Below are 24,788 nucleotides of genomic sequence, written 5' to 3'. Positions count from 1 at the left end.
CAAACTGACAGACAGGATGATATATTGTTAGTGTGACCTTTGAACCACTGTACTGGAATCCTAGTCATCCTCTTTAATTAACATGTGCAGAGGACCTAAAAAACAAGCTGAATAATAATCATTTTCAACTAATACTAGACATAATGACAAAGTAAGGACTGCCTAAGTGGTATTGCCAAGGGCACTGAGAGCTTTAATCAAAATGAAAATTATGACAGTTTTCTTACCACTGTATGGATTTCAGCTGCTATGCCTTCCATTCCTGCACAACTTGGAAGTCAGTATGTCAGAAGTCAGAGCAGCTCATCCTTCTTCCATGGAAGGAATTCAAGTGGTAAAGTGCACCTACTCTTTGCAAAGAAAACTACAGATCTGCAGGTTCCAGAAATTATTCCTATAAAACACATGAATCTCAGACTTCCACTATATAGAACAGCTAGCATTCTACTTGTGTCTTTTTCCTTACTACCTTCATATAAGATGATAAACATTAGTTCTATCTACTGTCTATCTGTAGCACCAGAGAATATGAACACATCATATTGTCTAAACTACGCTATGAATTTAAAAAATACATGAATAGTTTTCAATTATTTAATGCATCTCTTCCAAGTATATCCAATGTTCCCTTCCACTGAGAACTATCATGCTAAGTCTAAAAGCTATCTAGACAATGAAACTTACTTGTACATGGGTAAACAAGGTGCCTTCCTAAGTCACAATATATCATTACTGATGTATGAGAAGACAACAAGTGCTCTTCTTCCTCTACATAAATAGCATCTAAAACCCTAGTGAATTTTCCTCAAATTAATTATTCCTTTTTTTGCTGTTGTTTTTCAAATGGAAAGGAAAGGTATTCTTAGTTTAAGGAAAAACATCTTTACTGATCTAAAATTGTATGCTATGGATTACAATTATGTTAGTTTTCTTATTACTTTATGTTAGTAGAAACATCTGGTGAAATAAATCTGCCTACACTACTCAGAATTTGCACTGTTTGCTGTAGGAAATAAATGTGTCTACATCCACAGGTTGGACCTGTCTAGACTCCGAATTCCACACGAGTTCTGCACATTTCTGTGGAGCCTGTGTTTGGGAGCTGGGAAGCCAGAAGAGATTTATTTGTGATCTAAACCCCATTCTCTAATTTGGAAAAAACAGACACTGTTCAAGGCCTTTACAGTAGCAGTAGACTGCTGAGTTAATACTGTCAATAAACCTACAAGGGAAAGAAATCAAAAAGCCAGTAATTGCTCCTGATCTAACCTGACTGAAACCTCTGCTAGACATATGTCTGGGGGAACTCTCACAGACAGATATGGTGAACAGCAAGGCATTACTTTTACAGTTTCCAGTTGTAGCCAACTTGTGGCAATTCAGAAGAAAGTAAAAGATGTAAATAAGTATATGGGTTAAACAACCTTTTGAAACAAAACAAGAAGAACAGTGAGTTGTAAGTAGTTGTGATAAGATAAAGATGACATTGCTGTCCAAAATTTTACAACTAGATTATTCAAGACATTCCTAGTTGTTATCTGGAGGAATATCTTGGAATAGAATCTCCCTCTTTGCTCTTCGTAACATTTATCCTTCTCATTACTGCTGAGTCGTGTGGCACACAAATCTTATATGTCAAACAGCAATCCAGGAGTCAGGAGAACAGAAGCCAACAATTCCAAGTCCTGCTCTACTTGCTGGATAGCACTTCCTCCTTTCAGACCCCTAGTCAAAATATTTATAGGAGATTTATTCATGTAGCAAGTAATACTTCAAATATTTCTAAATATATCCATGATGAACATGAAAGAGAATCATGTACTCAGTCAAGTTTGCCAAACAATGCTTTGCCAATTTTTTTTTTTTTTTACCTAAGAAAGAGGAGGAGGGAGTTGCATGTGCTGATCAGAACCTATAAAAGCACTGCTAGGACAAGCCTGTTCTGTCTCCACAGAAACCTTCAAGGTACAAAGATAGTTGGCTGGGTGCTGGCAGAAGCCCTTTGCATTTCTGCTGCCTGTGGAAAGGATTTCCTCAAAGGGCTGCTTCTATCAGCAGAGATTTCTTTCTACATTCAAGTCACTTGCATGTTTTCACTCCATGGTTTATCCTTGCATTCTGTGCAACAGTAAGAACAAATCTGTCATTTCTGTTTTTCAGCACTGACCAGCATCCAGCCTGCAAGCCACTTGGTGTCACAAGAGGTAAGACTCTGATTTACATATTCCATAGGAATAGACCTTCTAGGAGGAGTTTTATGCAGCTACGTGGGCACTTGCTACAACCTCTTAGATCAGTACAAATTACTGCAGTGTATTCCCACTTCAGTTTGCTGTCTACAACAGCATTTATTTATTTATTTATTCATTCATAAAACATCCTATTCGTGCTGGGAAATACTCAGCCTTTTACCAAACAGGACTATTAATAAGAAACTGCCTGTGAATAGAAATTCATGAAGGAGAAGATGCATTTCTCAGATTGCTCTGGAAATTTTGTATTGAAAAGTTTCCTGATTTTGGTACAACTTAATCTTAAAGGATCAGTTCAAAAGAAAAAGGCAGAACAACTAGAGAAGCTAGAGGGCCAATTTCTAACTCAGGAGAATGTCATGCTAGAACCAAAATTTGCAGAAGTTTTCCTCTGTAGGCTACTAAAAATCTAATAGGTCTAAAAAATGGAACATGAAAATGGGAAATAAGAGAAAGTAAAAGTAATCTAACTCAAAGACATCTGTCATATCTGAGATCTAAATAAATTAAAAATAAATGTAGGAGAAAAAAAGATTAGACAAAGAGGTAAAACAAGAATGGATAGAGCAGAACACAGTAATGTGTAGTACAAAGGTATTTCTTCCTTCACTTGTCACTTTGGTATGTTTGTTCCTTTCAGCCCCCTGCTGTGCTGAACTGCATAAACTGCAGCCATGTCAACAGACGCTGAGATGGCAATATTCGGGGAGGCAGCCCCTTATCTCCGAAAGTCAGAAAAGGAGAGGATTGAGGCCCAGAACAAGCCTTTTGATGCCAAGACATCTGTCTTTGTGGTACATCCCAAAGAATCCTATGTGAAAAGCACAATACAGAGTAAAGAATCAGGGAAGGTCACTGTCAAGACTGAAGGTGGAGAAGTGAGTAAAAGGCAAGATTTACAGCATGAATTTAATTCCCACAGTGGTCTTTGAGCTGACATGCAGGGATATGTCTTTTCTTTGGCAGACAATGACTGTGAAGGAAGATCAAATCTTCTCCATGAACCCTCCCAAGTACGATAAAATTGAGGACATGGCCATGATGACCCACCTCCATGAACCCGCTGTGCTGTACAACCTCAAAGAGCGTTATGCAGCCTGGATGATCTATGTAAGTACCAGCAGCTCTTCCTTGGGTAGCGTAGCTGGAGAGGACTGCTGTGCCAGGCTGAGTGCAATGCAAGAACGTGCTGTGTCCCTTCCTCACAGACCTACTCGGGCCTTTTCTGTGTCACTGTCAACCCCTACAAGTGGCTTCCAGTGTACAACCCGGAGGTGGTGTTGGCCTACCGAGGCAAAAAGCGCCAGGAGGCTCCTCCACACATCTTCTCCATCTCTGACAACGCCTATCAGTTCATGCTGACTGGTGAGTGCCTGATCTCCTTCAAGGCAACCTGAACTGAAGAGCCCCATTGCTCTTTCTGGACTATGTGATAAACCAGCACCAAACACCTCAGAGCTGTATGATAGCAACTGAAGGAGGAATTAAAGTTAAGACAAACTGTACCAGATACACAAGTAGATTCAGCACTGTGTGCAATTTACACTGTATTGTACTGAGTTCTCCACTTGCCTAGTGTAGAAGTAAAGCTGGATGCAAAGTTTGTTACTATTTTACAGTGATGGAAGAGAAAGTGTTATTGTTCTAGACAGTCCTTTACTTTGAACACAGGTAGGCATTTTGGCTAGATTCCTAGAATCTAGAACTGTGTGAAGGGCAAGGACATACACAGTTTGTGTGAGGACCATGTGCCTCTGACAGCTGTATGCCTCCACTTGTGCTGCTACTGTGGGATATGAAAGCAAATCCATTTCTTTTCCCTGGGAATTAGTGCTTCTAAAGAAGCTCCAACTTACAGCTTTACTTTTAAGTCAGCTCAGTGCTACTCTGGACAGTGGTTAAACTTTCCTCTTGCATCTTTCACAGACCGCGAGAATCAGTCGATCCTGATCACGTAAGTACACTCTCTGCTCGGGTCCCTGTGCAGATGCCCTGTGCCAGGGGACCTTGTCTCTGATCTCACGCTCTCTGTTTCTCTGGTTTGACAGTGGAGAATCTGGTGCAGGGAAGACTGTGAACACGAAACGTGTCATCCAGTACTTTGCAACAATTGCAGCTAGTGGAGATAAGAAGAAGGAAGAGCAGCAGCCAGCAGGCAAAATGCAGGTGAGCTGCTAAAAGTAGGACCCTGCAAATGCCAGACTGTTTTCTGAGCTGCAGCATAACAAGAAGATTTCTGTTCCAGGGGACACTTGAGGATCAAATCATCAGTGCCAACCCTCTGTTGGAGGCTTTTGGAAATGCCAAGACTGTGAGGAATGACAACTCCTCACGCTTTGTAAGTTGTTGCTTGGCCTAAGAAGAAATGACTCTCTTCCTCATCAACACAACAAATGAACTATCTTCACAGTCAGAGGTGGGAATCTAGGGGGATCTAGGTCATATTTTTTTATTCTTTCAGGGTAAATTCATCAGAATCCACTTTGGTGCCACAGGCAAACTGGCTTCTGCTGACATTGAAACATGTAAGCAACCCTCCAGGCCTGATTGGTCACATTCTTTCTGGCCATCCTAGTTTTTTCGTGCTAACTTTCCCCTCCTGTCCTTGCCAGATTTGCTGGAGAAGTCCAGGGTCACTTTCCAGCTTAAGGCGGAAAGAAGCTACCACATCTTTTATCAGATCATGTCCAACAAGAAGCCAGAGCTAATAGGTAGGAACTTCTCCAAACACAGTGCACTGAACAATCTTTTTCATCCCTTTCCATGCCAATTCTGTTTGATTCATATGTTTTGTCCTCCTTCTCAGAGATGCTGCTGATCACTACTAATCCATATGACTATCTGTATGTGAGTCAAGGCGAGATCACAGTGCCCAGCATTAATGACCAGGAGGAGCTGATGGCCACTGACGTAAGAAATGCACTGAAGTTTTCTTGGGTGGACTCTGACCTAGGAGCAGGCATGGTACTCACGTTTAAGTGTTCCTCTCTTCTTCCTTTGTTAGAGTGCCATTGACATCCTGGGCTTCACTCCTGATGAAAAAACAGCCATTTACAAGCTGACAGGGGCTGTCATGCACTATGGCAACCTGAAGTTTAAGCAGAAGCAACGTGAAGAGCAGGCAGAGCCAGATGGCACAGAAGGTATTAGCATAATGCATTCTGAAACACTGGCTAATACAGGCAGTAATTCCTATTCAGAGTCATTGACTCTGCCTATGGTTTTCCCCTGATGCTCCTACTGCAGTGCATAAGGGTGTTCTAAATAGTGGTAGAACATAACTGGAAAGCTGGTAGAACATAACCCAGTGGGAGATGGGTTTTATTCCTTTTCTTGTTTTTGGAAGTATTTCCATGAAACCAGTGTTATTTCCACATATGTTAAATATGCTGTATTTTCTGTTTTCTCTTTGGAAATTGAAATGTAAGCTTAATATTCAAGCACTACAACATCATTGAATCTGTTAATGCTAAATAGTAACAGTAGAATACACTTCTAATAATCATGAATCAATCCAATATGTTTTCTTGTTACATTTTCTATGACTTATTCAGGCATTCTTGGAGAAATCATTTTGCATACCATGCCAGTAACAAGGATCTGAATCTAAACTCCATGGTAAAAGTAGAAGCAGAAATAAAAATGCCAACATTTTGACCTCCTTGAAGATGCACTTTTAAAAACTGGTCTTCACTCAGCTGTAGGCATTACTTGTTCTTCAGTATTTTCCTCTCTTGAGTAACTTGTCTTTAATGTTACTCTACCTCTAATCACTGATAGAAATTGCACTCTATTTGCTTTTCTAAGGATATCTGATTTCTTGCTATCATCCCAGACTTATTTTTCCTTTTTATTTTTTTTTAAAGTATTTATTATTAATTTTCCCTTACATAAATTTATTTTTCATTCAATAAAATCCAAAATAATCCATCAGTGAAAATAATGCAAACAGTATATGTCTTCTGGGGATTGTTCTTAGGATAAATTGTAAATATGTATTTTTCTAAATCAGAATTCTTAACTTGACTGGAATTGTCATTCAGTGCTTGTTTTAGAAGAACACTAATATCTCTTAGTACTCCAGCAACACATTTATTTTTTTCTTCAGTTGCTGACAAAGCTGCCTACCTGATGGGTCTCAACTCAGCTGATCTGCTAAAGGCCCTGTGCTACCCCCGAGTCAAAGTTGGGAATGAATTTGTGACCAAGGGTCAAACTGTGCAGCAGGTATCAAAAATCTGGTGTTTGGCACCACTTTTAATAACAAGCTCTATGACCAGCATCTGGGCAGTATTTGATAACTGATACCCTAGATTTTCATTTATGTTCCACATGATAACTGCAAATCTTCTGGTTTTGTTTTAGGTGTACAACTCAGTTGGTGCTCTGGCAAAGGCTGTCTTTGAGAAGATGTTCTTGTGGATGGTTGTTCGCATCAACCAGCAGCTGGATACCAAGCAGCCCAGGCAGTACTTCATTGGTGTCCTGGACATCGCTGGCTTTGAGATCTTTGATGTAAGAGTGGTGTTCTAGCACAGTTTTAAAACTAACTCTACTGTGTGTTGTAGGATTTAAGAAGAAATTGCCTTTTCCCCTCTCCCCTCCCCCCCCCGAAAACATTTTTGATTCTTTCAGATTGCATCTAAAGCATCATAACTCCTACAAGGATTTTTTGACAATAGATTTGTGTCGCACATATACCAACTGTCATTTATAAATGTTGGGTTTTTACTGTTTACAAACAGCAGATTAACATTTTGTACCTAATGCACAGGCACAAACTCCATAGACACAGTCTGTGCTTAGATGGTTTATGACATGCTTTTGAATCAGTAACTGTAAATCCTTAAACTGAACTGGGTCAGGAGTTATTAAAACTGATGATTTTAAAGGAATTCATAAACATATGAATAAAGTTTAGTTTGACAGCAGAGACATCCTGACAAGTTCCAAACTCCTGTGTGAGTGAAGAGGAATCCAGTTGCAGATCCTTCTCTAATTTTTTAGAATAGAAAGAACACTGTTCTTTATCCTTACTTTTTCATATTTATATTAAGAATAACTCTATCTGTATTCTACAGTTCAACAGTCTGGAACAGCTGTGCATCAACTTCACCAATGAGAAACTGCAACAGTTTTTCAACCACCACATGTTCGTGCTGGAACAGGAGGAGTACAAGAAGGAAGGCATTGACTGGGAGTTCATTGACTTTGGGATGGACTTGGCTGCCTGCATTGAGCTCATTGAAAAGGTATCTTCTAATTCACAATGTCTAATACAAAAGAATCATAAAATCATAGAATTACAGAAAGATAGAACATCTTGAGTCAGAAGGGACCCTGAAGTCCAGTCAGTTCCAAACCCCTGCCATGGGTAGGGATGTCTTTTAGTAGATCAGATTGTCCAGGGTCTCATTCAGCCTGGCCTTGAACATATCCTTGTATGGGGCACTTACAGCTTCCCTGGGCAGCCTGTCACCACGCTCTGAGTAAAGAATTTCTTTCTAGCATACAACCTTATTTTAGTTAAAACAGTTCCCCTTTGTCCTGTCATTATCAGATCATGTAAAAAGTGGCTTTCCATTTGTTTAAAAACTCCCTTTAAATACTGGGAGGCTGCAGTAATGAATCCCCAGAGCCTTCTCTTCTCCAGGCCAGCTTTCTGAACAAGCACTGCTCCCTCAGCCTTTCCACACAGGAGAGGTGCTCCAGCCCTCTGGGCATCTTCATGGCCCTGCTCTTAGCTCACAACGTCAGCTCCACCTCCTTGTGCTAGAAGCCCCAGGCCTAGATGAAGTAATCCAGATGGGACTTCACAAGGGTATAGTAGGGAGACAAACACCTCCCTTGACTTGCTGGCAACCCTTTTTTTGATGCAACCTAGAATACAATTTCACAACTTTCTCTGTTGAGAGGAAGTATTTTACTTTTAAAGGCATGGGAGTTTTAATATCATCCCATTCAGGAATCTGTTTCTCTATCCATGATTCTTGTTTCCTTTTCATTTCTTTCTCTTTCCTTTTGCTTCTCCCAGCCCATGGGCATCTTCTCCATCCTGGAAGAGGAGTGCATGTTCCCCAAGGCAACTGACACCTCTTTCAAGAACAAGCTCTATGACCAGCATCTGGGCAAGTCCAACAACTTCCAGAAGCCTAAACCTGGCAAAGGGAAGCCTGAAGCTCACTTTGCCCTGGTGCACTACGCGGGCACAGTGGACTACAACATCATTGGTTGGCTGGAGAAGAACAAGGATCCCCTCAATGAGACAGTGGTGGGGCTCTACCAGAAGTCAGCCCTCAAGACACTGGCCTTACTGTTTGCCTCTGTTGGTGGAGCAGAAGCAGGTAGTTTATTTCAAATAAATTCTACAATAATAAATATATAAATATTTGCAATAATATTTTGCATCGTTTTTCAGTAATATTTACATTTTATAAATGTAACACTTCCACGTTTCATAATTAAATTTAGCAAGTATTACTTTGATCACTAGTGTTTAAATTTATGGAAAACAATGCTTGTATATATAAAAGGTTTCTTAAAATAATGGAAAGATTGTGAGTCCAAGTCCAAAATCTTCTCTGTTTTTTGGGATTCAGTCACTCAGACTAATAAAGAATATTGCTTTTTCCTAGAAACTTTAATATGTATTTTGATTTTATGATCAGACAGCTACACTAAAGAATGTACAAATAATTGCTGACATGCTGGATAATTACTATAGTAAGAAGCATTCCCAAATACTTCAGAAAGTAATATCAAACTCAAAACAATAGTGCTACATTTGTGTGTAATTTTAGGTGTAATGATACTTAAAGACTAGTAAGTTGTTGCATTTGCTGTGTTCATTCATGAGTTAATTCCTTAATTATGCTGCTATACAAGATATTGCATTTATTTCCTGTTTCCATTTTCTTAAGTTGTGTTAAGGAAAGTCATTAGATTTTCTTCTGCTATTATCTGAAAAACACTATATTGTAACTATAAACACTGTCTGCATTTGTTATTTTTTCTCATACCACTACAGTTTCTATTTCTTAACCTAAGAATACGTATTTTTTATAATTCTAACCACAGGTTTTTGTTATTAATTTATTTTAAAAGTAATTATATTATTTTTCAGAGAGCGGTGGTGGTGGCAAGAAAGGTGGCAAGAAGAAGGGGTCTTCTTTCCAGACTGTCTCAGCTCTTTTCCGGGTACTGTAGAATATGCATTATAAACTTTGCTAAACTGTGAAAAAAATACAGAAAAATCGGTACAGGAAAAGAAGCTTTAGATTAATCTAATATATAAAATCTTTATGTTCGGAAAGAGTAAAGGCCTATGTTCCATAACAAAGGGTTCTCATCAAATCACTGGAAGAATTACAACAGAACTGCTGGAAAATAGTTTTATGATCATGATCTTAATATAGCAGTTTTACTCTATATAATAATGAGATTGTGTAAATAATGTTTTTAAATATAATCTTTGCTCTTGTTCTTAAGGAAAATTTAAACAAACTGATGAGCAATCTGCGAAGCACACATCCCCATTTTGTGCGATGTCTCATTCCCAATGAAACAAAAACACCTGGTAAGTAGTTCAGATTCAATCACATGAGAAATTTTTTCTTCTCTGTGCTGTACAATGAAGTACCAATTCATAATGTCATTTGTTAGGTGCCATGGAGCATGAACTGGTGCTGCACCAGCTGCGCTGTAACGGAGTGCTGGAAGGGATCAGGATTTGCAGAAAAGGATTCCCCAGCAGAATACTTTATGCAGACTTTAAACAGAGGTCAGACTTCATTCAATTCACTGTTTGTCACATCCTTACTGAATAATTTATATTCCCTAAGTGTTTTAAATGCTGTGGATGTTATGGAAGTTTTATAGTTCCTATCTTCAGTCAAACTGAAGTCAGTTGTCCAAATTAGTATCTAGTTTATTTCTGAAACTGACTATAAGAGCCACCTCTAAAGGGCAATTTGGAGTCTTTTATTCATTCTTTAGTATGTGATAAAGCATCCAGAAAGTTGACTAGCTTGGACTTAGTTAAATTTAGGTAGAAAAGAAGAATGACTTGTAGGCATCAGGATATGAATGTGAATAAAGCAGCTACAAAATATGCTAGACTAAATTTTTGGAAAACTAAATATAATTAGGTATTTCTTCTTTGTGAAATGTGCTGAAAAGCACACTAAGATCATGTACTACAACTATTTTGGATGAGGAATTGTTTCTCATCCCCACATTTTGCTCTTGCACATAGAGTTCTTTGAAGATAAAGCATTAAATATGCCTTATAAGGCATGGGAAATGTGTCAGCAGTTACTTTTGAAAAGCAATATTAATTCTGTACCAAGGATTTCTGAACTAAGGAAAGTGACTTTTTATTCTAAAAACACATTTACCCATGAAAATGACATTTCTAAGAAACAGAGTGGAGTTCAAATTTACTTCCACTCATGACTTCTCTTACAGAAAAACTTAATGGAATCAGTTGATACAGGTTTGACAAGAATCTGTTCTTCATATTCTACTTCCTCCCACAGATACAAAGTGCTTAATGCCAGTGCCATCCCTGAGGGACAGTTCATTGATAGCAAGAAAGCTTCTGAGAAGCTTCTTGGGTCAATCGATGTGGACCACACCCAGTATAAATTTGGTCACACCAAGGTACAAATACTGCTTGACTGAAGTGCTATGTACCTGAACTTTACAGTACCTGAAAATGATGTGCCGTTCCCTTATTCAAGGTGTTCTTCAAAGCTGGGCTGCTGGGACTCCTGGAGGAGATGAGAGATGAGAAGCTGGCACAGCTCATCACTCGCACACAAGCCAGGTGCAGGGGCTTCCTGATGAGAGTGGAGTACCGCAGAATGGTGGAGAGGAGGTAAGTGTTCCGCATCTTCAGTTAAGGTCACTGTATTTGAGTAGAAGTGACACCACTCATCAAACTCAAAATATTCAGTGTACATTTTAATTATGCTTCAGGGAATCCATCTTCTGCATCCAGTACAATGTTCGTTCATTCATGAATGTCAAACACTGGCCCTGGATGAAGCTGTTCTTCAAGATCAAGCCCCTGCTGAAGAGTGCGGAGTCTGAGAAGGAGATGGCCAATATGAAAGGGGAGTTTGAGAAGACCAAGGAAGAACTTGCAAAGTCTGAGGCAAAGAGGAAGGAGCTGGAGGAGAAAATGGTGTCCCTGCTGCAGGAGAAAAATGATCTGCAGCTCCAAGTGCAGGCTGTGAGTATTATTAGTTTACTTATTCCTGGGGGAAAAGGAAAGTTTAAGTAAGTTCTCTTTCACAGTGCAGAACCCTCCAACTGCACACAAAACTGCTGTAAAACTAGCCTGAATAACTAGAGGTAAAATTCACTGTCACCATTATAATATGGAGTTCTAGCTTGGGAAGGGCCTGTATGTATGTTACTCCATGTAAGTTCACATTGTAAGTCCCAGATGTAGTCAGTACTCAATTAGTATACACATATAATGGAGTTGACTACAAATTCTGTCCTTACGTAGTTACCAAAATTAAAGAGCATTCTGACATTTCTTATGATAGATGGTATCTCACCTGTATTCCTGCAGCTACAACTACTCCAAAAAGATGCAAATACCCTCTACATCCAAATACAAATGTCAACCCATTCAATGTATACAATGCAGTTTAGCATATCAAAAGATTTCACAATGTTTTTTTGAGCATTAAAGAGTCTGCTACTGAGCTTCAGAGTACAGTCAGATACAAGCGGTCACCCACGATTGCATCTAGATTATGTACTGCTTTACCAAATCAAATTCACTTATGCTAACAAAACTCATCACAAAGATAAAAAGATTTCCGTACAATTATACCCACCTATAAACATTCAAGCAAAAGTAACAAAGTACACAGTAAAAAATACTTCTTAATATATTTCTAAATCTGATTAATAAGTACTGCAAAAGAAGACTTGAGCATGAAATAGAACTATAAAACAATTCTGACCTAAAACAAACAAACAAACAAAAAAAAAAACAACAAAAAACCACCATTTCCTACAAGATAAAAAAATAGAAATTCCATGACTTTCTTTCATTTTCAAAATGAAAGATTCCTTTCTTACTCCATAACTGTTAAAATGTGAAAGTAGAAAAACTGACCATATTTCACTCCAGGAAGCTGATGCCTTGGCTGATGCTGAAGAAAGATGTGACCAGCTCATCAAAACCAAAATCCAGCTGGAAGCCAAAATTAAGGAGGTCACAGAACGGGCTGAGGATGAAGAGGAAATTAATGCTGAGCTGACAGCTAAAAAGAGGAAACTGGAAGATGAATGCTCAGAGCTGAAGAAAGACATAGATGACCTGGAGTTAACATTGGCCAAAGTTGAGAAGGAAAAGCATGCCACTGAAAACAAGGTATGAGGCAGAAGATGTCACTCGCACTCCAATAAAGCACACTGTGCTTTTGGAAATACAAAAAGTCTTGAGATGGAAAAGACTCAAGAGGGTTGTAAGTCCAAATGTTACAGGAGTCTTGAACTGACTTCCATTAATTATACTTGCTCCCTTCTTATGAAAGGTGAAAAACCTCACAGAGGAGATGGCATCCTTGGACGAGAACATTGCCAAGCTGACAAAAGAGAAGAAAGCCCTCCAAGAGGCCCATCAGCAGACACTGGATGACCTGCAGGCTGAAGAGGACAAAGTCAATACTCTGACCAAAGCTAAAACCAAGCTGGAGCAGCAAGTGGATGATGTAAGAACAAAAGCATATGGCTATCATAGGACAGTTGTAGAGATAAACATGGCTGTCAGAGTGCTGATGATCTCATTCTGTTTAGCTGGAAGGGTCCCTGGAGCAAGAGAAGAAGCTGCGCATGGACCTCGAGAGAGCTAAGAGGAAACTTGAAGGAGACCTGAAGCTATCCCATGATAGCATAATGGATTTGGAAAATGATAAACAGCAGCTGGATGAGAAACTGAAGAAGTAAGTGTGGTTGTAGGACACCTGAGTGCTTGTGGGTACATTTATATATTTTGTTCAGGCACTAACACCATTTATCTTGTTTCAAAGGAAAGACTTTGAAATCAGTCAAATCCAGAGCAAAATTGAGGATGAGCAAGCCCTGGGCATGCAGTTACAGAAGAAGATCAAGGAGCTGCAGGCAAGTCTCTGGTCCATCCCTTCTGCCCTTCAGAAAGCATCAGTTTGAGGAAGGCATGGGTGTGAATGATCTCTGATGTTCCCCAGGCCCGCACTGAGGAACTGGAGGAAGAAATTGAAGCAGAGCGAACTTCTCGGGCAAAAGCAGAGAAGCACCGGGCTGACCTCTCCAGGGAGCTGGAGGAGATCAGTGAGCGCTTGGAGGAAGCAGGAGGGGCTACAGCAGCTCAGATCGATATGAACAAGAAGCGTGAGGCAGAATTTCAGAAGATGCGTCGTGACCTTGAAGAGGCCACGCTGCAGCACGAAGCCACGGCTGCCGCCCTGCGGAAGAAGCATGCGGACAGCACAGCGGAGCTTGGGGAGCAGATCGACAACCTGCAGCGAGTCAAGCAGAAGCTGGAGAAGGAAAAGAGTGAGCTGAAGATGGAGATTGATGACTTGGCCAGCAACATGGAGTCTGTCTCCAAAGCTAAGGTACAGCATTAACTTATAGGCTTGTTTCATCATTGGGATTCTGTGGAATTCACCCCATTATGGGGATTGTGATTTGTTAATTCTCTTTCTGTATATTGACATATAGGCAAGTCTGGAGAAGACATGCCGAGCACTGGAAGATCAGCTGAGTGAGATAAAGACAAAAGAGGAGGAGCATCAACGGATGATCAATGATGTTAATGCTCAAAGAGCTCGTCTGCAGACAGAATCAGGTGAGACCTTCACATTTCTGATACGTAACTGAACAATGTCAGAGAGTTGAGTCTGTTCCTTTTAAAGTAGATAAAGAGAGGATCACTGAGAGCAATTTAATCTCAGGTTTTTTTCTTCAAAATGGGTTTAGACCACATGACCTCTGAAAGTCCTTTCCAACCTTAATCATCCTGTGTTTCTGTGATTAACAGTTTATAATTTAGCTTTCTGGCCATAATGTCTGTCCAACAGAATTGTCTCTCCTATAAGGAGACATGTATGAATTAATATTACAAGGTTTTGAAAGCTGTCTTAAAGACCAGCCTTAATTGTCTACAACACTGTAATCAGTGGCAATTGAAGTCCTGTATATCTGTGAACTTCCCCAGGTGAATATTCACGCCAGGTGGAGGAGAAAGATGCTCTGATTTCTCAGCTGTCTCGAGGCAAGCAGGCGTTCACCCAACAGATTGAGGAACTCAAGAGACATTTAGAGGAGGAGATAAAGGTAAGGAGGTTTTCCAAAACTTTGTTTTATCCAGTGTGTTCCCTTTACCAAAAGGTGCTGCAGACATATTAAATGACAGAAACATTGTGTGGAGAGGGAAAAAAACAGATAGTTTATTCAGTGCAAGTAATGTTATCTTCCTGATAACTGTCACCTATTCTTTAAGATGTTGCAAAATTCCCAGCTATTCCTTCCTTATTCTATATATTGCCATTATTCTCATGGAAGAATTATCCATAGTCCAATAACTTTTCAGTTAGGACACTTTCCAAGAGATTTCTATTCTTCATCATCCTACAACTACTCCCCACAGGCCAAGAACGCCCTGGCCCATGGCTTACAGTCTGCTCGCCATGACTGTGACTTGCTCCGGGAACAATATGAAGAGGAGCAGGAAGCCAAGGGGGAGCTGCAGCGTGCCCTGTCCAAGGCCAACAGCGAAGTGGCCCAATGGAGAACCAAATATGAGACAGATGCTATTCAGCGCACAGAAGAGCTGGAGGAGGCCAAGTATGTGGGGAAAGCAGGGAAAGCTGGCAGAAAGTAATAACAGAAAATTGAGGAAAGCACTGTAATATACTGGCTGCAACATACTGGCTGCACACCACAGCTTCTTGTGAACCTGAGAATTTGCTTTCTCACTGGGAACTGTGCTTACAACCTCCCAGGAAGAAGCTGGCCCAGCGCTTGCAGGATGCTGAGGAACACGTTGAAGCTGTGAACTCAAAATGTGCTTCCTTGGAAAAGACAAAGCAGAGGCTGCAGAATGAGGTGGAGGACCTAATGATTGATGTGGAAAGATCAAATTCTGCCTGCGCAGCTCTGGACAAGAAGCAGAAGAACTTTGACAAGGTATTCTGGGCTCCAGCCCTGTGATTCCTGAGCAGAAGGTGGTTGCTACAATCATACTCACGCTCTGCTGCTCCTCAGATCCTGGCAGAGTGGAAGCAGAAGTACGAGGAAACGCAGGCTGAGCTGGAGGCCTCCCAGAAGGAATCTCGGTCCCTCAGCACAGAGCTGTTTAAGATGAAGAATGCCTATGAGGAGTCCCTGGACCACCTGGAAACCCTGAAGCGCGAGAACAAGAACTTGCAGCGTAAGTCCATGGTCCTGTGCTCTTAGCAGGGCTTTTTTTCAACTGTCTCTCCACCTCTCCACATCTGTTTGCCTTAAGATCTACAAAGAAGTCTTTGCCTTAATGTGTCAGGGCTCTTCCTTTTTTTGCCTTGTGCATTACAATATAACTTTGCTCACACAGAGGAGATTTCTGACCTCACGGAGCAGATTGCAGAGGGAGGAAAGGCGATCCATGAGCTGGAGAAAGTCAAGAAGCAGATTGAGCAGGAGAAATCTGAACTTCAGGCAGCTCTAGAGGAAGCAGAGGTAAATATTCATTTCTTTAATTTTAGTATGCAAAGCATAATGAGCATCATTATACCATTTTGATGCACAGGATGCCTTTGTTTTCTATTCCTGCTTAGACATGATGCAATATTAAATTCTTCCACAGAAGAGCTCATGTAAACTTACTGACATTGTCAATTATATAATTATATTATATAAATAATATAATTCCAGGCCTCCCTGGAACATGAAGAGGGGAAGATCCTGCGCCTCCAACTGGAGCTCAACCAAGTCAAGTCTGAGATTGACAGGAAGATAGCAGAGAAAGATGAAGAAATTGACCAGCTGAAGAGAAACCACCTCAGAATTGTGGAGTCCATGCAGAGCACCCTGGACGCTGAGATCAGGAGCAGGAATGAAGCCCTGAGACTGAAGAAGAAGATGGAGGGAGACCTGAATGAAATGGAGATCCAGCTCAACCATGCCAACCGCCAGGCTGCAGAGGCACAAAAGAACCTGAGAAATGCACAAGGAGTGCTCAAAGTATGTCAAAACACTGATTTCTCACAGAAGTAAAAATATACTGGTGATTCAACTCTATCAGTTCTATCCTGATGTGAAAACAGCAAAACAGGAAAAAATTGCCTCACAATGTCTCATCTTTCTTACCAGGACACCCAGATACACTTGGATGATGCTCTCAGGTCACAGGAGGACCTGAAGGAGCAGGTGGCCATGGTGGAGCGCAGAGCAAACCTGCTGCAAGCTGAAACAGAAGAACTACGGGCAGCTCTGGAGCAGACAGAGCGCTCGAGGAAAGTGGCTGAGCAGGAGCTTCTGGATGCAAGTGAGCGTGTGCAGCTCCTCCATACTCAGGTCAGTCTATAAATGTAATAGGTATTCATACTTCTGCTCCATACAAGGAAAATAGCTAAGGACTGCTTGAACATAAACAGCATTTAGTAAACTACATGTTGCAACATTTACAGTACAAGTAAGAAATAGTAAAAGTGATTTTTCATCTGCAGATACAACAGGAGTTTCATTAGGCTTCAGTAGAAATATTGGCAAAGTAATCTTTTATCAAAGTCATTGTGAGTATTCTGTAGAATTAGCCTTAATTTGCTTTCGGCAACTAGACTGAAAATTATAAGAGAAGATTATATTGGCTTTCATGGCAAGTATAAATTCTTTCTGTGCTGACTCACAAACTAGAAGAAAAGTTTTATGGAGTGCATTCTTAACTACTGAAGCATATCAAAGCCATGGGGAAAAAAGAAAAGCTACCCCATTGACTATTAGAACAGAATTCCATGAGACCTAATGGCATAATTGATGTTTAAATCAGTATTTTGCAGTGTTCTTGATTTGCTATTACAAGGTAATGGAAACAAAATGATGATATTGAAGATCTTCAGCAGAACACTCAGAGATTCGACACCAGGATGAAACTAGAAGTATTTCCAAAATTCAGAGTCAGATGTGAGAAACAGTTGTTAGGGAACTCACATAATTATGAAACCCATTTTCACTTTTTATGACTATATCCCATGGCTCTTCAGAAGTCTTCTACTATGACTATTCATTGGATAATCTTCATATAAACATTAAGAGAACTCTATATAAAAGTGGGTACATTGGTTTTTACCGGTGTAAAATCTGTTATATTAACTCTGCTGGAGAAAACACAGTATGCTTTTTCTTTAACAGAACACCAGCTTGATCAACACCAAGAAGAAGCTAGAATCAGACATTTCCCAAATTCAGAGTGAGATGGAGGATACCATCCAGGAAGCCCGCAATGCTGAAGAGAAGGCCAAGAAGGCCATCACTGATGTGAGTTGGGGCACTCCTTCACTGCTGACGGTGGATGCATTCTCCCTCAAAATATCTCCAGTCACAAAATGCCTGTGATTCTTCCTCCTCCAGGCAGCCATGATGGCAGAAGAGCTGAAGAAGGAGCAGGACACCAGTGCCCACCTGGAGAGGATGAAGAAGAACCTGGACCAGACGGTGAAGGACCTGCAGCACCGTCTGGATGAGGCAGAGCAGCTGGCCCTGAAGGGAGGCAAGAAGCAAATCCAGAAGCTGGAGGCCAGGGTGCGTAGGACTGGTATTTTGCAAGTGTGTGCAATCCCAGGACAGAGAGAGCAGGGAAGCTCCATCGATGGGTTTCTCATTACAGGTGCGGGAGCTGGAAGGGGAGGTTGATGCTGAGCAGAAGCGCAGCGCTGAAGCCGTGAAGGGTGTGCGCAAGTACGAGCGGAGGGTGAAGGAGCTGACCTACCAGGTAAGGCAGAAAAAGACTTTTCTTACACATCCTTCTCTCATGAAGTCAGTATGTTGTCATACTGGCATTGTGATTTCTTGGATATTGTGATATTTTCCCATTGTTCTCCTTCATTGACATGGTTAACATGTCTTTTTCTTTTGTCCTGCTGGACAGCAATGCTCTCTGAGGAGTGTTACTGCCTTTGTTTGAGCTGAAAGAAATGTAAGGTGGGAGGATAGGAAGCGTTACTATTATTTGCCTTTTTCTGTAGTCTGAAGAAGACCGGAAGAATGTTCTCAGGCTCCAGGACCTGGTGGACAAGCTGCAGATGAAGGTGAAATCCTACAAGAGGCAAGCTGAGGAGGCTGTAAGTATTACTGTTTGCAGTCAGTCTCCCTCCTGGCAGAACTGGCATTTTGTGTTGGCATTTTGTTCTGCCTAGCTCTGTTCAAGCCCTTAACATTTATGACATTTGTTTGTCTGTGTACTACATAAGATCTCAGGGATTCTTAGTACTGTTGCATCACTCAGTGATGTTGAAATCTAGTATCAACTCATATGGGAGCATGTCCTTGCTTTTTTCTTTTACTTTCTTTATCTCACATTCGATGATTTTCTCTTGAAGAGATAATAATTGCCTTCCAGAAATTGCTATACATGTTTTTATAGCAGGAAATATATGGAAAGTGTTTTAATAAAAAACAAGTCTACTTTGAGCTCCTGTGTGCCCTTGGAATAGTTTCAAGAGGCACTGGAGCACAGGTCTTCTGTTTGATCCTGTCAGTCAGTGGAATAGACTGAATGGAGCAGACAAATCTGGCAGAGAAATATGTGTTTACAGTCCTGGTCTTAAAGAAAAGGATTTGGCTTCTCTTAACATGGGACTCTGAGAAAATCAGTGTGATGGGGCCTGAGGAGATCCATCTATCGAAGGGGAGGCAAGGCATCTTTGATTTACGGGCTTGCCAGGATGGTGTAGAAAGCTTTAAACTGAAGTTGCCAAAAGAGTTTTTGTCTAAGCAGTTATTAATACTGAAGTGTTTCTAAAGAAAACTGAATATCTTGGAAAACATTCACTCACTAGTCATTCTGACGCCATAAGCACGCTCTTGTTTTCGTTATTCCCTTTCCCCACAAAGGAGGAGCTGTCCAATGTCAACCTGTCCAAATTCCGCAAGATCCAGCACGAGCTGGAGGAAGCCGAGGAGCGGGCTGACATTGCAGAATCACAGGTCAACAAGCTCCGTGTGAAGAGCCGTGAATTTCATAAGAAGATAGAAGAGGAGGAATGAGGCTTACAAGGCTAAAATGTGTCCTGATGCATTCACAAAATGTGAACCTCTGTGTTGCTTTTTTACGTAATTGTCATTGATGTCTAGATAATAAAGAGAGTAGAGACCTTTGCATATGATTAGCATGTTGTACTTATTTTAGGGGGGTAATCTTTGCTTTTAGAATGCATGTATACTGCTTATGTTTACATTTAAAAGCACAGTAACAAAAATATTTTTAATTTACATTGTTAAAAATGCACTGGGGATAATGATGACTAGCACAAATTAACTACCATTTCAAAATTGGGCACAGTGGCAAGAATCCACACTTTAAGGATGTCTTTGCCTAAGTAAGTTTCCTAAAACCTGCTCTCACTGACCAATGTTGGTGCTCTCAAATAGTCTGGGTTATTTGGAATGTAGGGTCCAGCAGAGTATGGAGACTGCAGTTTGGGAACAGCAGAGCCAGGATGGATACAGAAGCAGTGTTTGCTTCAGTCTCTAGATCAAGAGCCCTTTCACCAAAGGGAAGATTCCATGAGTAAAAAAGAAACAGGGTGTTTCTTCCCAAGCATCTCATTTGTTTTTCACATTGGATTGCTATGTATTTCAAAATCTTCTTAGAGGAGGGTGGGTATTTGATATGGTAATCTCAGTACAATTTATATACTTACAATTTGAGTTAAGCCCCTCCCCCCTACCTTTCTTTAAGTCCTTACTTTCTCTCTGCCCAGGTAGGGTCTATCATATAGCCTTCCAAAATGGGCTTGGGAATTTGTGGGTTTGGTGCCAGCGTACAGATCCATAGCAAAGGTATAGGTGTCACATCATAGAATAAAAATGACGTTTCAGTGACTACTGCTGTTAACCATTCACACCTAGATGTGAGAAGGTGCATTCCTCATCCCCACAGCATGTGGAGGAGGCTACTGCACTATACCAAGATCCTCCATGAAGGAAATGTGCCAACTCGGCCCATGGGCCCACTTCATGCCTCAAGACTAGTGGCTCTGTGTGTCCTGCTCCAACCTTCCTGCTACCTCACCTCATCTCCCTTCTTGCCCCTTCCTCTGTTCACAGGCTAATTTTCTTGCCTGATTATCATCATTCTTAACACACTGGACTTTTCCACTTTCCTAAGAACAAGTTATTAGCCCCAAACATAGTATTTGTGTTGTGCCGAACTAAACATTCAGCAACATTCAGTCTAGTAAGTAAATTAGATGGTTTGGAAATGCATACAGTGTATTTAAGGACTCTGTCTAAGTTGTTTTTCTCTACAGGGGCCCCTTTTACTGGTCAAGAAATTTGTTTTTGCAAAGCCACAGAGAGTGTGTGATTGACTTGGTTGGTATTTTTGGCACACGTGACAAGCTTTAGCAGCTATCTCAATCTTGGTGTTTATTTAAAGTAAGTGCTAAACATCTCTAGCTATCCCTCCAGAATTGTCAGTCCCTAGCTGACCTTCATGTGTCCTTTTTGGATATCTCCAGCATCCAACTCTCAATCACTGTAAAAAACACCAGCTTCAAACAACAATGGTTTTTAATAAAATATGTAAATAACATTTTGGTAGCAAAAGGCAGCTAGAGGTAAGAAGGACATGGATCAGTTCATTTCAGAAATAATCGTTAAACATCTCTGATGCTTTTAGGACATTTCGAAACCCTTGGGTTATTGTGATGCACTTAACACAAGCAGCACCTGTTTTCCCTGTGACACTTGTAATGCTGTACACAGCCTAAGTGGCAATGTGAAGAAGCATCGCCCACAGCAGGATTTCTAAGTGTGCTAACACATGTTCTGTTATTCCAAGGATTCTACCACAAGCCCACTCTCAAAGAGCATGGTTTTTGGTACCAGTTGCTTTTCAGAGAGGATGGCAAGAGATAAGTGAGGAGATAAGTGAGGTGTTTCTGGCAACACACTTGCTCTTTTGTCCTCTCCCCATGGCAGAGATCACTTGCTGATGCTGTTTGCCTACGGCCAGCGCCCCCCGCCGCTGGGTGTGAGGAGAGCAGTAGTGTTCTCCGCCCCCTGTGGTGGCGGCGGCTCTCGACTGGCCCTGCGAGTGTGGGGGCCAAAAAATGTCAGCAAAGAGCTGGTTTTAAAAACTTTTCTGGTGGTCTAGTCGGCTGTGTGAGAATTTCAATACTCCCCTTTCTCTTTTCACTGTGCACCCAGTCCCGGTCGCACTCTGTTCTGCCCCCAGCGTCTCATGCCCAGAGCATGCCCCGAGCTCCAGACAGGAGCTGGTCTGGCACAGCCTACCGCAGGCCCCAGCAGGCCAGCCCCGCTCACAAGCCTGGCCTGAATTGTATGAGAATAACTGAATTGCTGTCCTGAACATATGAGATTGAGCTCCATCAGTGAGCTCTATCAGTGTAGCAGGTCCAGAGTAGGGCCACAAGGATGATCACAGAGCTGGAGAACCTGCCCTCAGGGGAAGGCTAAGAGAGATGGGGTTCTTCAGAGAAGAGAAGAGAAAAGAGAAGAGAAGAGAAGGGAAGGGAAGGGAAGGGAAGGGAAGGGAAGGGAAGGGAAGGGAAGGGAAGGGACAGGGAGGGAAGGACCGGGAAGGGAAGGGAAGGGAAGGGAGAGAGGGAAAGGAGGGGAAGGAGGGAACGGAGGGGAAGGGACGGGAGGAGGGAGGGAAGGGGGAGGGGGGGGATAGGGAGGGAAGGAAGGGAAGGGCAAGGGAAGAGAAGAGAAGAGAAGAGAGAGAAGAGAAGAGAAGAGAAGTAGAGAGAAAAAGAGAAGAGAAGAGAAGAGAAGAGAAGAGAAGAGAAGAGAAGAGAAGAGAAGAGAAGAGAAGAGAAGAGAAGAGAAGAGAAGGCAAGGCTGTGAGGGTTCTTATAGCTTACAGCTCTTCCAGGGGGCCTACAGGAAAACTGGGAAGGTACTTTTTGGAAGGGCATGTACTGACAGGACAAAGTGAAATGTCTTTAAGCTGGAAGAGTGTACATTTAGACAAGCTATTCGTTCTTTACTGTGAGGATGATGAGACACTGGAATGGTTGCCCAGAGAGACTGTGGATGCACCCTCCCTGGAAGCACTCAAGGCCAGGCTGGATGGGACGGCGAGCAATGTGGGCTAGTGGGGGGTGTCCCTGCCTATGCCAGGGGGTTGGAACAAGGTGAATTTAAAGTTCCCTACCAGCCCAAACCATTCTATGACTTTGTGATAGTGGGATTTCAGATAACTAGCTTGCAGGAGGATGCCATGCATGTCTGCATATAATTTATTATGGAACGGAATGTTGGTGGAGGTGAAGGACTTGAGCAAATGTAGAATGCTGGTATACACTGGGAGAGCTGTACTCATGCAGATGGTAGGGAGGAGATGGCACAGGATTTGGTAGGGAAGGAGAAAAACCACCAGAAAGCCCATTGTGAAAAGCTGTGAAAGCTTGCAGCCGTCTTTGTTCTGCTTGTTTGAAATGAAACTAATCATAAAATCATGTCATAGAATGGCTTGAAGTGGAAGGGGCCTCAAGGATCATCAGATTCCAACCCCACTGCCACAGGCAGGGTTGCCAACCAGTAATATTTATTTAAAACAAAAGATTTCCTGACAAGGGAAAGTATATTTATATATTTTTGACTTGACACAATTAGGGTCTTGTTTCTTTTTTTTTTTTCTTTTACCACTGAAGGAAACAAAATAAATTCTATACAAAATTTAATTCCCCCAACACACACACACAGACTTTTTTTCTTGACCTCCATCTTTTATTTGCTTATGCTTTTCCCAAGACTTTATCTCAGAGAGTCACAGCTTCAGTTTTTCTTTGATGACTACAGAGTTTCTCCAAATTAAGAAAACTGCTCTCAAAAGCACAAAAAGGAATAAGCAAAAGCAAAAATAAGTTCAGGGAGATAACCCGTATTCACATGGAAACAAAAGCAAAGGGAAAGAACGAGAAAAACTGACCAGGAAGAATTTTAGTTTGCAAATATTTTCAAAGTAATATTGAAAAGTACATTGAAAGATTATTCTTTATATGCCCTCCAGTCTTCCAAAAGTTACATACAATTCTTTTTTCTGTTTGAAAATATCTTGCACATAAAGGCTATTAGCTGTCAGTATTATATATATGACAGTGAGAAAATCATGTGCGCTACACAATTCTTTTGTTTTTAGCCAATTTTAATCCAGATCAGGAGTTCAAATACCAGTGAAAAGAGGCAACGCACAGTCAATAAGATATCTGAAATTCTCATCACATATCATTTTTCAAACAGTGTAATTGCATTAAGGACATGAAAGTAGAATTGTTTTTGTTTTTTAACTCAGCTAACAACCTATCCATTAGGGTTAAATCATAGGATTCAGTGTCATTCCTCAATGTGGTTTTACTCCAAATGCGCACTTGACCTCTGCCAATTTCCTCCCCCAGCCCCAGGATCACAGTACTATCACAGTGAGAGTCAGCTGAGAGAAGAGGAGGAAGGAATTTCCTTGCTTTCTTATCCAGACCTCTGAGTAGGTGATGCTAAGAGGGAGTGAGACACAACAGGTGCTGCTAAGTAGGGCAGCAGTGTGTTGAGGGATCAGGTGAAGCTGCTGAGTTTTGTTTTAGTTCAGATTTCCTTGTTTGTAGAAGGAACTATACAGAAAAATATCAAGGTACATGGCATGAGTGTGAACATTTCTCCACAAAGTAAAGGGTTGCACTGCCCCCCTTACTTTTCATTTCCTTGCTGCATTTCAGAACATGTGTAATAATCTCAGCTGCAGACAACCTCAGTCATCAGCACAGTAAAAAGTCTCTTTTTGCATTTTAGCATGGGGACTGGATCTTTCTAATGCTTACTCCTTCTCTTCCAAGCTAGCATATGACATGACGATTCGTCTTTCAGAGAAGCTAAATTTATTCATGTTTCCCTCTATCTAGCACATTTACACTGCAGAAGCAGTGTAAACTATTCTGTTGAGACAGCACATTTTCCTCCTGCTTCCAGCAGGATACATGTATTAAGTTCAGTAAGCAGCTCACAATAGCTCTGATTATATAATCCTTGAATCATTCAGCCTAGAAACAAGAGTTGAATTTCTGTGTCTTTCTTCTGAGCTCTCTTCCTGTTATTTCAGTCTTAAACGCTTCTTAAAGTCTTCAACTCTATATTTATTTATTTTTTTTTCTTGGTTCTTGAACCTGTGGTGACCTAGTGTTACCCCCTTGAACTCACACTCTTATTTACATTATTTTCCTTACTCTCATAGCCTTCTTTCCTTTTCAATACCTCAAAGGCTTATTCTTTTCCTTCTCTTGCTTTAGCTTCAGCTTGTTTATTTTCTAC

General features: G+C 41.1%; 1 protein-coding gene across 1 annotated transcript; it reads left to right on the top strand.

Annotated features, from left to right (window-relative positions):
* The first annotated feature begins 1,907 nt into the window (after positions 1-1,907).
* On the top strand, positions 1,908-19,621 carry LOC107322049 (myosin-1B). Its single transcript, XM_015879644.1, has 40 exons — positions 1,908-1,965; positions 2,161-2,204; positions 2,893-3,130; positions 3,219-3,362; positions 3,461-3,617; positions 4,179-4,206; positions 4,301-4,418; positions 4,498-4,590; positions 4,714-4,777; positions 4,865-4,963; positions 5,059-5,162; positions 5,257-5,395; positions 6,361-6,479; positions 6,618-6,767; positions 7,334-7,504; positions 8,287-8,596; positions 9,376-9,449; positions 9,741-9,828; positions 9,915-10,032; positions 10,790-10,913; positions 10,994-11,130; positions 11,232-11,487; positions 12,406-12,648; positions 12,812-12,988; positions 13,074-13,219; positions 13,307-13,397; positions 13,484-13,873; positions 13,980-14,106; positions 14,476-14,594; positions 14,908-15,104; positions 15,263-15,446; positions 15,525-15,690; positions 15,853-15,977; positions 16,173-16,481; positions 16,611-16,814; positions 17,649-17,774; positions 17,868-18,038; positions 18,124-18,228; positions 18,482-18,577; positions 19,350-19,621. Exons 3-40 carry the CDS (start codon positions 2,927-2,929, stop codon positions 19,500-19,502), a joined length of 5,826 nt encoding a protein of 1,941 aa, XP_015735130.1. The 5' UTR covers positions 1,908-1,965; positions 2,161-2,204; positions 2,893-2,926; the 3' UTR covers positions 19,503-19,621.
* The last annotated feature ends 5,167 nt before the right edge of the window (positions 19,622-24,788 follow it).

Source organism: Coturnix japonica, chromosome 18, assembly GCF_001577835.2.
Source record: "Coturnix japonica isolate 7356 chromosome 18, Coturnix japonica 2.1, whole genome shotgun sequence".
Classification (NCBI taxonomy): Eukaryota; Metazoa; Chordata; class Aves; order Galliformes; family Phasianidae; genus Coturnix; species Coturnix japonica.
Note: the sequence above shows the minus strand (reverse complement) of the source record. Positions and strands in the feature narration are given on the sequence as shown.